Source organism: Electrona antarctica (assembly GCF_951216825.1).
Source record: "Electrona antarctica genome assembly, chromosome: 22".
Classification (NCBI taxonomy): Eukaryota; Metazoa; Chordata; class Actinopteri; order Myctophiformes; family Myctophidae; genus Electrona; species Electrona antarctica.
The window spans coordinates 24485022-24503201 of NC_136805.1; the positions used below are offsets into that span (position 1 = coordinate 24485022).

The 18180-nt window shown below is 44.6% G+C and overlaps 1 protein-coding gene across 2 annotated transcripts in view; it reads left to right on the top strand.

Moving 5' to 3' along the window:
• The first annotated feature begins 401 nt into the window (after positions 1-401).
• katnip (katanin interacting protein) overlaps positions 402-18180 on the top strand; it is a 29827-nt gene continuing 12048 nt past the window's right edge. For both annotated transcript variants that reach the window (XM_079492981.1, XM_079492982.1), the window contains exons 1-19: positions 402-494; positions 1081-1233; positions 3118-3206; positions 3614-3792; positions 4694-4809; positions 4945-5055; positions 5824-5973; positions 6373-6625; positions 7042-7173; positions 7530-7687; positions 8382-8488; positions 9299-9395; positions 9700-9909; positions 10421-10558; positions 11431-12238; positions 14439-15212; positions 15484-15695; positions 16494-16572; positions 17036-17213. In XM_079492981.1, the coding sequence (XP_079349107.1) occupies positions 1222-1233; positions 3118-3206; positions 3614-3792; positions 4694-4809; positions 4945-5055; positions 5824-5973; positions 6373-6625; positions 7042-7173; positions 7530-7687; positions 8382-8488; positions 9299-9395; positions 9700-9909; positions 10421-10558; positions 11431-12238; positions 14439-15212; positions 15484-15695; positions 16494-16572; positions 17036-17213 (3803 nt within the window). In that variant the 5' untranslated portion in view covers positions 402-494; positions 1081-1221. The remainder of the gene's footprint in view (positions 495-1080; positions 1234-3117; positions 3207-3613; positions 3793-4693; positions 4810-4944; positions 5056-5823; positions 5974-6372; positions 6626-7041; positions 7174-7529; positions 7688-8381; positions 8489-9298; positions 9396-9699; positions 9910-10420; positions 10559-11430; positions 12239-14438; positions 15213-15483; positions 15696-16493; positions 16573-17035; positions 17214-18180) is intronic.

Sequence of the window (18180 nt, forward strand, 5' to 3'; positions counted from 1 at the left end):
AGCTCTCAACGCCTACTGTAATAGACACAGTCTTGGAAATTTGGGGGGGGTCTTTAACATAAAAAATTTATTGATCCACTGGTTTAGAACCTCTGGTTCTAGGGAGGTCCCCAGCAAAATCGTTGCTAGTTAGTTAGGAACCAAATGGACCGTTACAGGCTGGGTGTCCGGGGTCAGTGTGGCACTGTGGCCTAATCACCCATTACACAAAACTGAGGGTCCTTGAAATGAAAAAGTTTGAGAGGGAGACACTCTATGCCATAGTGTCTCCCTCTCAAACTTTTCATCAGTCTATGGGGAGACATGACTGAAGCTCGCTGTACCCCGAGTGGGAGTGTCTGATTGCTGCTGCATTCCGTCCATTGGTGGACGGCTATCCTGGTAACCAACCAGACTAGTAACAACAACAGCATACAGCAGGGCACATGAGATGAAACCATCTGAAGGAAGACATTGTTGCTAAGGCAACAACAGATTGCTCGCCGTACTGTAATGTAAGTATTATTATAATTATTATTTACCAAAGACAGCTGTGTTGGGAAGGGAATGAAACTGGCAGAAAACGACCAGCCAGTCAGCTTTCTTTAGCTGATTATCGCTAAAGGCTGGTGCAGTTAAACGCTTTTACTAGCGCTGAACCATACGTTAGCAAGCTAGCCTGTTGGCTACGTTTTGTCCATTTCACACAGTCTGCAATGGTATGGACATAACCGATACTGCTATTTGCTTAGAAAAATATCGCCGAATCCGCCAATAACTTGTCAGAGAAATATGAATATGAACAACTTGGCTAAGTCCGTGCATGCAAGCTCTAAGAGGCCATGCATTTTATATTTAACAAACATTGGCTGGTTTATTAATAACGGGGCATTGAAGCAAAGATGTCTGAGCTGCATGAGTCCCACATAGGCAAGTTGAATTCAGTGATTTTTGTTGAAAATCGTTCCCCAGACACACGGTTCATGTTAGGCAGCCGCAAGTGCAGTTGTATTTTTCTTCTGCGAGAAATAGAAATGTCCCTTAATTCGGGTGGGGCAAAATTAGATATTTCCTGGAATTAAACATCGTTTGTTATTGCAGGTTAACCTTGAGGTACTATATATCGATGCATGCATTTCTGCAACGATGAACGAAAGCACCATTCAGAGAATGGTGAACCCATTCCTTTGTGTCATAGTTATATGAGCATCGCCTTCTCTTCTGCAGCCCCTACCCTGCACGATGGACTATGAGGTATAGTTCATTTATTTTTACTGTATGTTACGTATGAGTATGTGCAAATAAGCCAGTAACAACTTTAAGCTGTTTTATTTACTTGGTACTGAATGTAGCTCTGGTCCATAACGCTATGGACCAGAGCTGTACTGAATGTGCTGTCAGTGTCAATTCACACTGTAAATAAGGTCTCCTTTCTGGATCAGATATGTAATGCATGCCAGTGATATTTCAAGCATTCATGCTTTATAGTAATTAATAACTACTGTGATAAGTGTTAATAAGCATTCTCTAATCTTTCTCTTCACTTAACTTGCTTCTCTGCTGTCCCTGGTGGCTACATATAGCCTAGTGGCCCATAGAGACATAAGTAAGAGGCTTTGTGATTTCTTTCTTTCTCTTTCTGCATGTTACCTATTTTCACCCGAAGTGGCAAGGCGTCATGTACTGGATGTTGCTTCATTCATCTCATGATCTGATTTGTTTTGGACTAGGACATCACATATCTGTCTCAACAATGAGCACACAATGCGGCTTCAACATTTTCATTAGGTTTTATCTGGGCTTTCACCAAGTTCATAATGGTATTGTTGTCATTGTAGACAACATAAATACATCACTGTCACTGATGTATGGAAGGAGTGTGGCCCGAAACTTAACTATTCTTTAAATAAATAAATGAATAAATTACTTTTCTGTCAGACTGAACTTAATCAGATGAAGATGTACAGCATAAACGAGGTTGACAATAAAGCACCGGTGATGGCAATCAACAACATAATTACAGCTATACAACTCAGGAGATGACATGTCATATGAATGCATTAAGTATCCAAGCCAGTGATTCTCAAATGACAATTCAAAAAGTTGTGATTTACGATATCTTAAAATGTACTATATTGGTATATATTTACTCCCTGTAAAGAGGCCAATTGTATTCGCCCCACAAATATTGTCTAACCAGTAACCACTTTAACAACATAGTCATTAGAGAAATTGTATTGTATATACAATTTATACTGTTTATATTTGGTGTATTTAAAAATCACACCCGTGTGAACTGAGAGGTGCAACTCTGTGTGGAAACGGTCAAGAAATGACAGAGTTACTGTGTGGGGTAATTAGCAGACAACACTCTCTACTCTTTCTCTCTCTCCATCTCTCATGCACGTTCCACATTGTAATTAGCAGGCAACAGTGCAACACTATCTCACTCTGTTTCTAGCACAACAGCACCACTTTTGCCCTTATTGGTACCCTAAACATAGGGACATACGGACGGACATAGGGATGGACATAGGGAGGGACGGACATTGCTGTTCCTAGGAGTGGCTGCACCACTCAAAAAATATATAGCAAAAAAATGCACCTCACAACATGTCGCATTGCAATGCGTAGTGTGAGCTTGTAGATCGTCTATTTTGTATGTATACAGGTGTGCCTTGAGCCCAACAGTTGAAAACCAATGATCTAAGCTTACGTATTTCTATGCAACAAAGTTCAATAAGATAAACATCAGAAAACATTAAAATTATTAATTTGAACTTAACATGCCTGCCTCCTTCCAAGTGTACTGCTGCTGTATTTAAGGATTTTTCTTATATTAACGCATCACTGTCTTCCATTTATTGTATTGTCAATTGTTGTGTAATTTGTGACCATAGCCTTGTGGCCCATTGTTATATGCGTTTAAATGCTCCTGTTGATCATAGTGAATATAAATACCTATACCAATAATATAATGTATATAAATACCTATACCAATAATATAATGTATCATGTCTGAGTGACCACCTGTCCATTGTTATAGTTTTCTAGACACAGTGAAACAGACTTACAAACATAATCTTTGCTGACTGTGCGTGTGTGCGTGTTTGTGCGTGTGTGCGTGCGTGTGTGCAGGAGAACGAGAAGTGCCAAGGAGGGAAGCTTGCCTCTGCGGTTGAAGAGGGTCTGGATGAATATTTAATTAATCTCCAGCACAAAAACAGGTGATGTGTGAGTAGCAGGTTATTGGGCATGGGCATATTGGCTTTCACAGAGGAGACACCTGACACGGACTGAATTGTCAGTGCTCACTAATAGGAGGCTTTGATTGCCTCCATGCACGTTGAGAGACAATGACTGAGTATGACAAGTGCTCTGTAGCTGAAGACTTTTGGTGATTAAATAGGGATTCTCTCTTTGTCTCTCACTCTCTAACATAAATTCTTATTCTTATGCTGAAACACCTACTTGAATGTAAGCGGAGCTATTCAGACACCTTTGACCATAACATCTGTATCAGTATTTTACAGTAACTTACTTCTGTCTGTTATTGTGCTGTTGTATTTCATGTTTCTAATTGGCTTTCTGTATGTTTTGGCTGTCATATATTGAACCTTTTTTCCCCCATCAGGATTCTAAAGCGCCTTCAAAACAAAGACCCCAGGGACATTGAGTTGGAGCGCCTTGAACAAGGCTTCTCCATTTACCTGAACGGAGCTAACGCTGAAGCCTGTAGCAAGCAGCCCAAGAGAAACTGCCACAAGTCTCTCGCCTCTCAGCCACCTGCTCGGAAAACAACACACACAGCTGGTACGCCGCTGCAAGGACAAAAATAAATCTGCAGCAGACACTCAATAATGAAAGCTCTTACATAAGCTACCATGCAAAGCAAACAGCCATATTACTTTGTATGTGTTTTAACCACTTAAACCCCATATGTTGTTGAGCAGGGTCACTCAGGCCTCTATACTAGTGTCTTGCTGTTTTCGCTCTGGCGTCTTCACTAGAAAAGTGAAGACGCCAAAAGTGATAGGCCGGAATGACATCTGTGATAATTTGATTGGTTGAGCACAGAATGTGATGTATGAAGAGCGCCCCTCACTTCACACGGTGTGATTTTTAAATGTATCTCTTATTAACTAAAGGATCTGGTCTGGTCTGGTCCGCCACTGCTATGCCCTGGCCTATACTATATTAATGTCAAAATATTATGCTTTAATCTAATTATTTTTTAGTTTTAACCAAAAATATCACTTACACTACCTTTTAACAATACTCCTAATTATAGTAAACCAACCACTTCTGTAACAATGATAGATTTGATGATAAACATGGACATCATTATTCCTCAGTATAATTCGCACAGTATAGGGTCATCCACACCTTTCCTAATCCTATCCACTGTCCAATGGGTATCATTGCCCTTGTTTAGGATTGTATAGGGTCTGACTGATTGGTGTAGAGTCAGACCATGTGGCAACTACCACCACCCCTCAGCTAATACATTGCATGGTATAATCCCATGCCCAGCGTCTGAATAAATCATAGTGACATTTGTAACTGGCAGCCATTTCTTTTTTTCTTTTCCATCTCTATGTGCTCTGGACCATCTGTGTATATACAACTATGTATTTGCTCTCCTCCGCCTCTGAGGTGAACACTCTGCGTTGCCCCGCTTATGTGCCATTTTCTTACTGTGACTCATCGGCAGATGCCTCAAGACCATGCGCCCGGCAGCTAGCTGAGTATAGCCGTGATCCAGAGAACGCTGAAAGACAGAGGAGCCACACCGCCCCGGTGAAGGTCCAGAGGAGAGAATGGGTGCAGGTGAAGAACCTTTCAATTTTTATAGCACACTCTTTTTAGCACATGATCTTAAGACTTGTATGTATTCCAAAAATATGTATGAATGTAAAACAAACCTGTCTATATACAGTAACATTGCCTTTGTTTTGCCTTCAGCATTCAGTCAGGATTCGAACGGAGGACGGAGCCACTTTGCAAATATCGCCGGAAAAGTCAGTGCAGTATTCCGATGATTTCGAGCCTACAGCCAACAGCGTAGACATGGAGGTAAGGCCTTATTATACTTGACGTATATAGACGTGAGTTTTCGCGGACACACACATTGTTCTGTATATACCACAGTTTAGTGTATGCAGGTGTGAACGTGTTCCACACATGCATCTCGTAGATACCTGCACACATGTGTGCCTTTTTTCCTCTTACAGACATTTCTTTCCAAGAATTTAAGCACAGTGGGTTGTCTTATAGGCTTTTAACAAGAAGTTATAAAGATGTTGATATTGACCGATCTTCTCACACGACCGCAGAGCGTTCACACAAGTACAGTCACCGTAATTGTACACGCACAAAGTATGTGTGGTCATAAAAATCTGAGAGGCAGCGGATGTCTGTGCGGACATGAGCTGGTGACAAAATTGACATCTTATGATGTTAGCGTACCCTCGCAGCTATGTGTACATGGTAGAGTGGACTAGTGGAGACAGACAAAGCAGTACCCAGCAGGGATGTGTGCGCATGCACTTCGACCCACTTTGTGTGTGTGTGTGTGTGTGTGTGTGTGTGTGTGTGTGTGTGTGTGTGTGTGTGTGTGTGTGTGTGTGTGTGTGTGTGTGTGTGTGTGTGTGTGTGTGTGTGTGTGTGTGTGTGTGTGTGTGTGTGTGTGTGTGTGTGTGTGTGTGTGTGTGTGTGTGTGTGTGAGATCATTTGGGGGAGGGGCTATGTGTCAGACACAGCTGCCTGTGTGACCTAACATCTTTCTCTCTCTCCTTCCACGTCCCTTGCGTCCTGTCATCCCTCCATCGCCGTCACCTCCAGAGGTCCAGCCCGCGCTCCCCACACAATTGCCCCCGCTCCCCTAGGGACACCTGCAAGGCGTCACACTCCTTCAGCCCCAGGCCGGAGAGACGTGGGGCCCAGAGTGACTCCCTCACAGAGAAGGTGCTGCTCAATCTGGAAGAGGTGAAGGTGAGGTGGATTTCTTTTTTTTAAATGTATTTATTCGCTACTAATAGAAATGTTTTAATCTAGATGAAAATGATGTGCTTTTTATATTTCATTGCATTAGCTTTGCATGTGATTCAGGGAAACGTGTTAAAGTCTTGTCGTGTGCTGCTAGCTGTTAATTTATGACACCTTTTTTTCCTTAAAGCTAAAGCTGTAAATTAGAACATGCACGTAATTAAACTGTCAACTTATGTGTGTGGATCTGTGTGTGTGTGTGTGTGTGTGTGTGTGTGTGTGTGTGTGTGTGTGTGTGTGTGTGTGTGCGTGTGCGCGTGTCTCTCTTGCGTGTGTGCACGTCCCCTCACATCCACCAATGGGTGTGTGTGTGTGTGCGTCTCAACCCTGACCTTTACAATCTAGGTGTTGCGCCGGAGCCTGGAGGTTAGCATGCGCCGCAGCAGCCACGACTCTGCGGGGGAGGAGTCGGACGAGGAGTGGGTGGAGGAGCACATGGAGAGGGACCAGAGTACAGAGAGCCTGGAGGAGCTAGGCCTGCCTCCGTCTTCCTCCAAGACATCCTCTTCCCACAACCGCCACCACCGAGCAGGCAGCACCGTCGGCCATTTCGACCCCGCAGACCTCATCGTATTAGACTTTGGACCCTCGACAAAAGGTAGGTTCACTACCACCACCACCACCATATAAAAAAAATCCTTATTGATTTTGTTTTGCCTCGTTTTGTTTGCGGTGAGATTTAATTGTCCAGAGTGGTTTTGTCCCATCCATTTATCTGCTTCATCACTGTTGACCTAAAAACATTGAAAGGAAGCGAGCGCATTTATCAGTCTCTGCAAGATATGTGTAATGGGTTAGTCACTTAGTCAGCACATGCTGGAAGGAAGCACACTGTAAAGAGTGTTCATTTCACTCTGAGAGATTGAAAATAGAGCTAACTAAGAGTTAAATTAACGCTGGATTTGACTGTGCAGAAAAAGTGCATCTCAGTAATTGTTAAAAAAAGAAGAGAAAAAAATATATCTTCATTGTTTTAGTTTTTCATTTTCCATCAAAAGTGTTCTATTTCTTCAGGTGGAAAAATAGAGCGCTCACTATCTGCCAAGAGGAAAGACAACATTGAGGCCTACATACCCACCAAGCCTATGTTGGTGAGAAGCAAGACATTAGACAGGCCACCTTCAAAAGAGGCCAGAGATGCTCAGAGTAAGTCATCCCTTGTTAACATGACACATTGCTATGAGAAGAGACAGTATATTTTATTGCATTTGTAGAGGTTTGAGCTAGGGCTGAACAATAAAAAATAATTCCAATATGAACTACTGCTGCAATTAACTGAATAAAAGAGAGCAGGGACCGGCCTGGGCAAGCCTTTTTGAAGACCTTTGACGGTAATAGAAGCTTAGAAATAGGTTTTGTATTTACTAGGTCTAAGTTGGGTTTTTTCAGGCGGGGGTGGCTATTGTTAAGGACAGCTCGATTAGAAGACTCGCGATGGGTTTGCGAGCTCTCCCAGTGTGAAAACGACTACTGGTTTAAAACCCCTTCAACTCTTCTTCCAGGGCCAAGGAGTCGTGGAGATTGGCCCCTCTCAGCAGCCAGGAAGGCCCCCAGTGAGGAGCGTGACCCAGAGGAGACGGCATGCCAAGTCCTTCAGGCCCTCCAGAGAGAGAACAGCCCGCTGAGGATCCACGAGCCTCGCGCTTTCAGCCACAACACAGTAAGGCTTCCACCACACTCCAGTACACCAAACTTAACCCACTTAAACCCCACATGGTTGACCGGAGTCCCCCAGGGCTCTATACTAGTGTGTTTTCTGTTATTGTGGGGAAAGCTTTTGCTGAATATAGCCACGCGACGCGTTGTGAGCTTGCCCGATCTGCTATTTTCCGCAAAAGCTTTATATTCCAATAGCAATCATTGCTATGGAGTGTATTTGTTTTCAGGTCACAATACCAATTTTATCCACTCAGGAAAGAGAACTAAACACACATTAAACAAAAAAATAATGAACACTCAGGATTTGACAGTGTGCAGCTACTGTGCTGAGCTGTATACCATCACTGCTCATAAATGCAGTAACCAATGACTTTTCTATTGCTGTTAGTAGTTCATAATTTATTTTTATGCCCTGCCCTTTCTGCATGCTTTTTTCATCATGGTGTATGGTGACCAAGAAATTAAGGTAACCGAAAGACCTGCTGTAGTCTGTGACTAGAATAGATTTGAGGCAGCATATTGCTCAAATGTGAAAACTGAAAACGTTTTATTTTTTTGAACCTCTTCAACCCTATAATTCTTTTTCTCTTCTAAAATAGCCAATCTACAAGCTCGTAGAGGTAGATCTATAAAGACATGCCCATGATGGGGATGCCAGGTTGGTTAAACGTTCACTTCCTTCCCTTCTCCTCCAGGGGAGAGGACACCAAATGATTAATGGCTCACTGCGGGATGACAGTTGTGACAAAGACGATAATGGAGTCACCAAGGCCATGCAGAGAATCACACTCATGGGCCCCAGGTACACTAATGGAACATGACAAACACATTCAGTTCAAGGCTTTATTGTCCCGTTCCAAAAGGAAATCTGTAACAATTTACCACAGTTGATGAGATGTGAGTGGGAGTCAATAGCTTGATAAAAGGGCCATAAAAGGTTAATCATTGCAAAATACCAGATGCACATGTCATGTGCAAAATAAGCAACAGACACTCATCATGCATAGCTCGTTCCTACTGAAGCTGTCTGTACAAAAGCTGCAGCAAGTGTAATGATCAGTCTCAGAAAGGGAGGACCAAATTGATGCTCTCTGCCTCCCACTGACCTTGAAGGGACAACCAGTATAATAATTCTAGGTAGTAACATAGCTCTCGGGGTTCAAGATTTTTTATTGTCACGTGCACATAATAATACTGCAAGTTAGCAAGACTGCAGTGAAATTCTTACTTCTTAATGCAGAATATATATTTTTATACACTTATACAGTATATCTATATGTATATATCTCTAAATCTATATCTATTGTGATGCACATGAGTTCTGGAGAACCGCTAATCCGACCGACTTCACACTCGACACTGCACTCCCTTAGGCCGGGTATCAGCAATACACATATACCAAATGTGAAGGTGAATGATTGGACAGTTCTTGAGATATTTGAAGGAAAGACATACTCGTACACACACACTCAATCACAGAGCTTTTTGTAATGTATAGATGGATAAATTGTGGAGGCAATCTTATAGTTGCATTGCTCAGGGGCTCGAGTCGGCTGTCCCTATGTCAGTATGTCATGGTCAAAGACTGAAAAGCATTTGTTCCTCTATTCAGGCAACAGCAAAAACTACTGAAGGCTCTGGAAAAGTTAGAGAATGGTCCCTGCTACGACATCCCTCAGACTGTCAAGACGGACAGCGGTAAACCACCGGTGAGTCATGAGCCCGCTAGTGTCATCACTCCAGAAGTGGTGACTAAATCCTGATGCTAGTGCAGGGCACTGTATGACATGCAGAGTCATTACGAAGCTGTGAGATGTCAGACGTACAGGAGGTGCCTCAAGCCTGATTTATAGTCCAGCGTACAATGCTGTCGTGTGCCAGAATTAACGATCCGCAAGTTCACAACAACGCATCCCAGTGCATGCGACTCGTTGTGAACTTATGGATCGGCTATTCTGCGGTGTTGTACGATGTAGCATAATTTCAATGGTGCGTTTTGTATTGTCATGGCAGCAAAGACGACCGTCAGCGGAGGTGGCGCCCACTTTATACATCACCATGGAGATCCTATCCAACTGGGGGAACGCCCTCCAGGTGGGGCTGACGGAGATGCAGTTTTTCTGTCCTCGGAGCAGGAAGCTGTACGTGTCGCCCCACGACCTAGACATCAGGAACGCTGACTACCCTGGGAATCTGGGGGCACTGGTCAATGGCAAGGCCAAGGTGAGCCTCCTCCTCAGCCTGCTTAGATAGTCATTGTTTTTCATATCATCATATTTGATTCACTTTAGTTCTTTCTAATTTGACATTGTATGTGTATGATCACCACAGAAGGTGTAATTAAAATAAATCTACATCTATACATCTATGTATATAGTTCCATTAATACAGTGTTATTTAAGCAAACTTGTTTTATTAATTGACAAATGACACCATGCATGTGCATCAAGTGGTGGTTCTGACCAGTTATTGTACAAGGAGGAGAATGTTGAGGAGAAACAATCTAATCTAAGGAAAGTCTTAAGGTCCTTGCAGACTGCTGCTTGGAAATACAGCGGAAGAACGCGGCAAATAATCAGACGCAGCAGTCTGCAGGGACCTTTATTGTTACATTACTCACTTGGCTATCAATGGCCCCATCACATTCTCTGTTATAATTACCATTGTTCCGTTTCTTACCGATGTGCTCCTGATTTTATTGTAAATGATCTTTTCTATTCTCTTGGATCGTCAGACCATCAAGGAGCGCCACATGTGGACTTGCCCGTTCCACCCCCCCATCCAGCTGTACTTCATCATCAGGAACACAGAGCGAGCCCCAGACTTTGGAATATCCCGCATCAAAATCTGGAACTACAACAGAAGCCTAAACGTTAGTAGGCTTCATCTATCTTATCTTATCTTATCTAAAAATGCGTATTTGTACATCTATCAGTCTGTGTCGTCATCTCCCCCCCCCCCATATTTCAAGAATCGTTGACCTTCAACTTGACGTGTATCGCTGAGTGGGAAGTTGCCAAGTCGGTCAGATGAGCGCTTGTCCAGAAATATCTATAAATCCAAATATCTCTGTCTGTCTGTCTGTCTGTCTGTCTGTCTGTCTGTCTGTCTGTCTGTCTGTCTGTCTGTTGTCTGTAATTCATCTACAGTGTAAATGTGTGATGTGACGGTGTTGTCATGGCCTTTACGTCAGAGGGCTGCTGGTTATGGGTGGTTGTGACGGTGTTGCCATGGCCTGTACATCAGAGGTGTGGTTCTCATAAGCCTTTGGTCAGATGCTCCAAATGTGGAACGCCAAGAGATTAGCCCCAGAGGATTAGTGTTGGGGATATACCCAGACTGCTGCTACTGTCCTCACTGCTGCTCACAGGAGGGATACAGTCACACCACACAGAGAAGAATTCTCTATTTCCTGCTATCTTCGCTACCACATAGGTCCTACACTTTGTATTGTGTGCACTGGATTATCGGTAGGTGGGGAGCTTGGTGTGAAAACGTTGCACATTTACGGTGTGATTCACTGGCTAGGGGATCGAGGAGATTTGTGTTGGCTTTAGCCATCTCTCTCCATGGCAGCCGTCACTTTGTGTCTGTGAGAATGCTACTTAACTGCTATCATGAGAGTTTATGTTCTGTGTTTATGAATTGGGTTTAAGAATCGGTGGTATTCCTTGCATAATTTCTCTGGTAAAGGTTTCTGGTTAAATGTTTCTCTTTCTGCTTAATTTCATACTTCTTTTTCAGGAGCTTGATGTTGGCGCACGACACGTGAAGCTTTATCTCAACAGTACGCTGGTGTTTGAAGGCGAGCTGGAGAAGGGCTGCGGCAACCAAGTCTTTGATTACAGCACCACTATCGACCTTCAAGCACTCCAAGCTCTGGAATCGTTCTCTCCCAGCCCTGTGGCCTCGGGCCACAGTCTGCGGGGCGCCAGCCCCCAGTGCCATGATGATAGCAGAGACCTGGAGGACAAAACCCACCCGTCGCTCCCGCCCATCGCCCCATCCCTGGCACCCTGCGCCCTCCTGGCCCCGCGTTCTTCAATCGTAATGCAGAGGAACTCCTTCGACCTGCCCGGCCCCGAAGAACCCCTCCTCATCAGACAGCAGCTGGAGCAGCTAGCGGCCCAGGAGCAGACAGTTACCACCCAGCCCTCCTCCTCCCGAGGGGGAACACCGCAGTGGCTGCAGCCCCTGAGCAGGGGGGCCCCCGAGGGCTGTGAGGCCGGCAGGGAGAGGGAGCGCCCGCTGTGGCTGGTGCCTCAGCAGTCGGTGGAGCCCCAAACTCCTGTGGCGTCCCCTGCCTCTTCTTCGATGCTCCCAGAGCTCTCCTGTAACCCGGGCCGCGTGTGCAGAGGGATGGAGAGGACGGCGAACGGAGGTCCATGGCAAGCGGACTCCCTGGACCTGGCCTGTGACCTGCTGGAGGAGCTCGGGGAGCAGAGGCAGGACAGGCCCATCAGCGGCCGCAGGGGCTCGGTCCGGAGTGCTGCTGGCACTAGCAGACAGACAGAGGAGCAGCAATGTGGAGCTACTGCGCCCTCAAGCACGGGTAGGTTTGGCTCTAATGTATATAATGTATGAGCCTTGTCGTATTGAACATTTGTTGCTTCCTTGATTAATATTGCTCACTTTCATCCAGAGTTTTAAAATAGTCTCACCAGGCATACAGACAGGTAGATATTTGCTTTTTATGTTTAGTTTTTGTCAAAAAAGCAGATTTTGGAAAATGTTTGCCTATAACCACTAAGACGCCTAAGGGCGAGAAGCAACGAGGTCGCGTGCACCCATCCGCCTCGTTGACCGCGGACTGCTGGGCGAGCGATGGCGCTTTGGCATGGGGGGTCAGATCAACATGGAATGAATTCTGTACTGGCCATATAAGGAGCATGTCTTGAGTGTACAGGGTTTGATGAGGTCAGATCAACATATGGAATGTCAGAACAGGTCAGCTCCATATATGGAGATCTAAGGGTGGTAGCGGGGACATTCTCTTCAGTGTACAGAGTTTGATGAGGGCTGGTCCTTAATTTTCGGGCCTGTTGAGAACTCTAGTTTTTGCCAGCTGCCAGGCGCGGTGCACTAATAACTTTGGGGCAGGCCCGTCTAGAGTTTGAATGGACAGGTATCAGTCAAAAGGGAGACATCGAAGAGGAAGGATGGATGGGGAAGGATCAACATATGGAGAACAGGTTCTGACATATATCCATATATGGAGATCTAAGGGTTTGAGGTTTGAGGTCAGATGTGGAGTTGCTGGCCAATATTGATGGCATCAGGGATCTCCATATATGGGCTTAATTGCGACAGCAGATCGCATTTACTATGACATCAGATGTCATAGTGATGTCACGAGATCTGGGCACCATAGATGGGGGCTTTCCCATGTATGGGGATTTTGAGTGATACACTGACGTCAAAAAGTCACACCTGTGTGAAGTGAGGGGCGCTCTTATCATCATACATCATCATATCTGTCTGAGGGTTTTATGAATATTTATCCGATGTTTTAACAAGAGCTTGTGACTAAATAATAACTATACTGGTACACAGGTTTAATTTCCTGAAAAGTAACAGCTTTGGGTGTAGAAGGTTTCTGCCTGACAGAAATGCTATATATATATATATTATATATATAGCATAGATTAGCTAAAGAGTACAGAGAAGCGAGAACTGGACAAAATCATGATCAGAAACGTCATCAACCTTTTTCATACCAACCTCTACTTGCAAGAGCCTCTGTTGGCTTTGCGATGTGCCTGTGTGTGTTTGTATTATTTTCTTCAGTTCCAGGTTATGCAGTTTTATGTCCCTCTCTCTTGGTGTCTCGGCCGTCACTCTGTTTGATCTTAATTAGATTGGATGTGAGGTAGACATCTCAAGGGCAGTCAGCGTGTGTCTGGGGTAGTGCAGGACATTCAGGAAGGCAGAGCGAGAGAGAGAACGTTGAGACATGATGAGAGGCAACTGTAGTCCTCACGACTCCTCAAGAAGCATGTGGCTGGTACACTAACTGGCTGCATCAAGCACCACCAACATGGTTCTGTTGTTGTTGTTGTCTCTTAGTAAGATGGTTTTCTTTTTTGAAATCTTGAGATGTAAGATAAGTTTTAATTAAAACAAGGGGAGGAAATTGGCCTCTGTATAGATCTTGTTCTCTAAGGTACATTATGTAAGACGGCAGATTGGTATCTCTAATTGCCTCGTCTATTATAATCCTCCCTGGTGTAACAGTTCACCACCTGTCTGAATATCGGCTACCAGACGTTTGGCCCTGTTGAGGCACACACGCATGCATGCACACACACATGCATATAATACATGCACGCACGCACGCACGCACGCTCGCACACACACACACACACACACACACACACACACACACACACACACACACATTGTGTCGAGACCATCTGTTGCCGCTGAGCACTCCTAGACTCCTCCTAGACCTGTCACAGACAGCTTGGTATCATTCCAGCAGCTGTTAGCACCAATCAACGGGTACATGTAAAAAGGAAACTAGCATCATTTGTATTGTTACTTATTTCTACCATATACATTCGTTCAACTTCGAAACATCAAACATCTGAACTAACACTTTAATATGTTTATCCAGCAGTCAAAAACATAACTTATAATCTTATAACAAAACATTCACCTTTTTGGTGTTGTAAATGAGTGTTGAAATAAGTAATGACTAAAATTGAATTTGATAAATGTTCTGACATGTGGTCCCTGCCTGTGTGTCCCAGAGGAAGCGTTGTCATTAGTGACGTGCAGCAGGAGGCAGAGAACCCCGCGGGCGCAGCTCCACAGCCAGCAGGACAACACCCTCATGGAGTCCTGGGAGTCGCTCGTCAAGTTCAACCAGTGCCAGCGCGGACGCATCTCCAACATGGGCTTCGAGGGAGACATTTTCGACGAGTTCCTCCAGCGCCAGTGTCGCAGTCCCCAGCCCGCAGTTCCGCTCGGTGCATCCGTGACGCCCCAGAGCCCTAGTCTGTCCTCCCTGGCCCCACAGGGCAGCCTGTGTGAGGACCCCGAGGACGATCCGTCCGGTGAGCGCGAGGAGGAGTTTGAGATCCCAGTGCTGCCACAGGGCCAGCGGCTCATCATCAGCATCCTGTCCACCTGGGGCGACCGCCATTACGTGGGGCTAAACGGCCTGGAGGTTTTCAGCTCGACCGGAGAGCCACTGCGGCCTGCTCACATAACCGCAGACCCCCCGGACATCAACGTCCTCCCGGCTTATGGCAAGGACCCCCGGGTGGTCGGCAACCTGATTGACGGGGTCAATCGAACCCAGGACGACATGCACCTCTGGCTGGCCCCCTTCACAGCGGGCCGAAGCCACGTGGTGTTCCTGGACTTCGGGACACCGTGCCAGGTGGCCATGATCCGCGTATGGAACTATAACAAGTCGCGCATCCACTCCTTCCGAGGGGTGAAGGAGGTAGAGATGCTGCTGGACGGGAGGTGCATCTTCAGGGGTGAAATCGCCAAGGCCTCTGGAAACTTGTCTGGAGGTACTGTACATGGAGCAGCCTGGCCTTTTGAATAATGATTGTTTCCTGACATGGAACAGAACAGACATGGAACAGAATAGCCTTTCTATTCGGTTATGGTTTCTCAGAACAGAACAGAATATGTTTTCCATTTCTTGGAACCCAAAATGCTATTTAGTGTTATTTCTTGGAACAAACACAACAGTGTTTATTTCTTTTCATGTTTTTATTTATTTATTACTATTACTATTACAATATTTACCCCCCCACCCCCACCCCTCCCCCACCCCAGGACTGGACGACCAGTTTGGCGACACTATTCTCTTCACCACTGATGATGAGATCCTGGAGGCCATGTCTCGCTACGACGAGACCTTCCAGAGCGAGGGTGAGGGCTCCGAGAGCCTGGTGTACGAGGAGGAGCTGCAGAGACCCCGTACTGCTGACGGCGAGGGCGAAGAACGACCCTTCACACAGGCAGGCTTCCGAGAAGGGGACCTCGCTGTGAGTTGGAATGCTGCTTTTTGTTCGTTTTTCCAGTGGTGGAATTTAAGTAACTAAGTACATTTACTTAAGTAATGTACTTAAGTACAATTTTGAGGTACTTTTTAATACTTTACTGGAGTATTTAAAAATGTCTGTACTTTTACTTCTACTCCACTACATTTCAGAGGCAAATATTGTACTTTTACTCCACTACACTTATTTGAAAACTTTCGTTACTAGTTTGTAGATTGTCTTCTTGTAGATTTGGATTATTATTACAAAACATACATTTACCACTTCAGCCCAATATTAATTTCGACCATTTGAAAATAGCCGATCTATAAGCTACACAGGCTTGTAGATCTGCTTGTTTGAAATTTTGAAATAGGACATATTGCATTATGAGTACTTTTACTTTTGGTACTTTAAGTACATTTTGATGTCAATACTTTTGTACTTTTACTCGAGTACATTTTGAATTCAGACTTTTACTTGCAACAGTATTTCTACATTCCAGTAATGATACTTTTACTCAAGTACAACATTTGAGTACTTTTTCCACCACTGCGTTTTTCTATACTCGACTGTATTAATTATTTTCAACCACTGCAGATGTTCAGTTGGGAGTGAAACATTGCAAAGTTATTATGCTTAGGGCTTATTAAATGGTCATATGAAGCATGTAAGCCTATACTACTGAGTACATGTACATTTCTCCTGTCATTCAGCTAACCTCTGACAGTTAAATGAATGAGCCATAAATGAGTCATGGCAGGATGTAGTGAAACGGAGTCACATGTCTACCTGTCATTTCAGCTGAAACTCGATCTCAACTCCACTGTGAGCGACTGTGTGGAGAGCGTTGAGCAGATACCTGGGATGTACACTGGAAAGTGTGAGTGCTCCTCTTCACGTGTATGAATACAGTACAACAGTGTTTCTAAAACGTTCATGTCAAGGACCCCCAAATTCATATTTATTACAAATGTTTGCTTTACGGCTGGCATAGCTGTCTGGGCACCTAGGCTGCTAATCCTGATCCCAACGTCCTTTGCTGTGTGTCACCCCCCCATCTCCCGCGACATGGCCAAAGCATTTCCAGGGGTCCCCAGCCACAAATGTTGAGAACCCCTGACCTAGATCAATATTTTTGTTTAATATGACTCAAAAAGTGATATCACAAATTTTGCAAATGCTGATATCTAATATAACACTGTCACAGTGAGACTCGACATTGTGTTTTCTTAAACAGATGTGTTGCTGTGTCATGTTACGTTCTGATCAACTGAATGATGTGTCTCAAGGTGACAGTGGTGTCTGCTGTCTCCCCCCCACTAACTCCCCCACCCCACTCACAGGCCTTAGGATAGAGCTGGTGATGACGTGGGGAGACTCCCATTATCTGGGTCTGACAGGCTTGGAGGTGGTGGGGAAGGATGGAGAGAGTCTTCCTTTGGACCTCAGTATGGTGGCCGCCTCGCCCAGGGACCTCAACGACCTGCCCGGCTACGGCCAGGACCTACGCACGCTGGACAAGTAAGCCCTGTTCTCTCACCAGTATTTGGGACACATATCCCAAATACATCGTTGCTGTCGGGCAGAAGCATCTTATTTCTGATTCTGTGTTTTCACTTTTTTGTGTTTTTTCGTAAATGCCCTACTTGATCAGTGTCACACAAAACAGCCAAAGTAGCCAGTGTACAAGCTGAGCTTGTAGATCTGCTACTTTTTGCTTTTCGAATTTCAACCCTGAAAAGTTACAGTTTTGGACATATGAGGTTTACTTTCCACCCAACAGCATTTTACGACAAGTTGCGAAAGCAAAATGAACTCAAAGGACCATGGACGTGTCATTACATGGCATTGTCCATTCATAGGTTAATACGTTTATTTACATAAATAAAAGATACCATCTTTCCATGAATAGTTTTATTTGCTTACATTTCCCCCATAACTTACCAAACTTACCTAAATAATCCAGTCAATGTTAGCTAAGTCTCATTGCATGGAAGCCTCATTGTACAGTAAATCACTATGTTGGGTTAGACCCCTTTAAATCAATCTGCTTTAAAGTCCAATGATAACAACCATGTCAACAAAAAAATAGCGCAAATTGATTTTACTATGTTGGATTAACTATCTCAAGTCTCTTCAGGTTGATTTTCATACTGTATTAAAATGAATGGAAACCAATCCAAATTACAGCATACTTAAATGGTCAGCAGTAATATCAAGGTGATTGTGAGTCATAATCAGGGGCGACTGTGGCTCAAGAGGTAGAGCAGGTCGTCCAATGATCCATGGGTCGGCGGTTCGAATCCCGGCTCCTCCTGTCTACATGTCGAAGTGTCCTTGGGCAAGACACTGAACCCCAAATTGCTCCCGATGTGCTGGTTGGTACCTTGCATGGCTTCCGCCGCAATCGGTGTATGAATGTGTGTGTGAATGGGTGAATGTAATGCACAATCTATGTAAAGCGCCTTGGATAAAGGCGCTATATAAA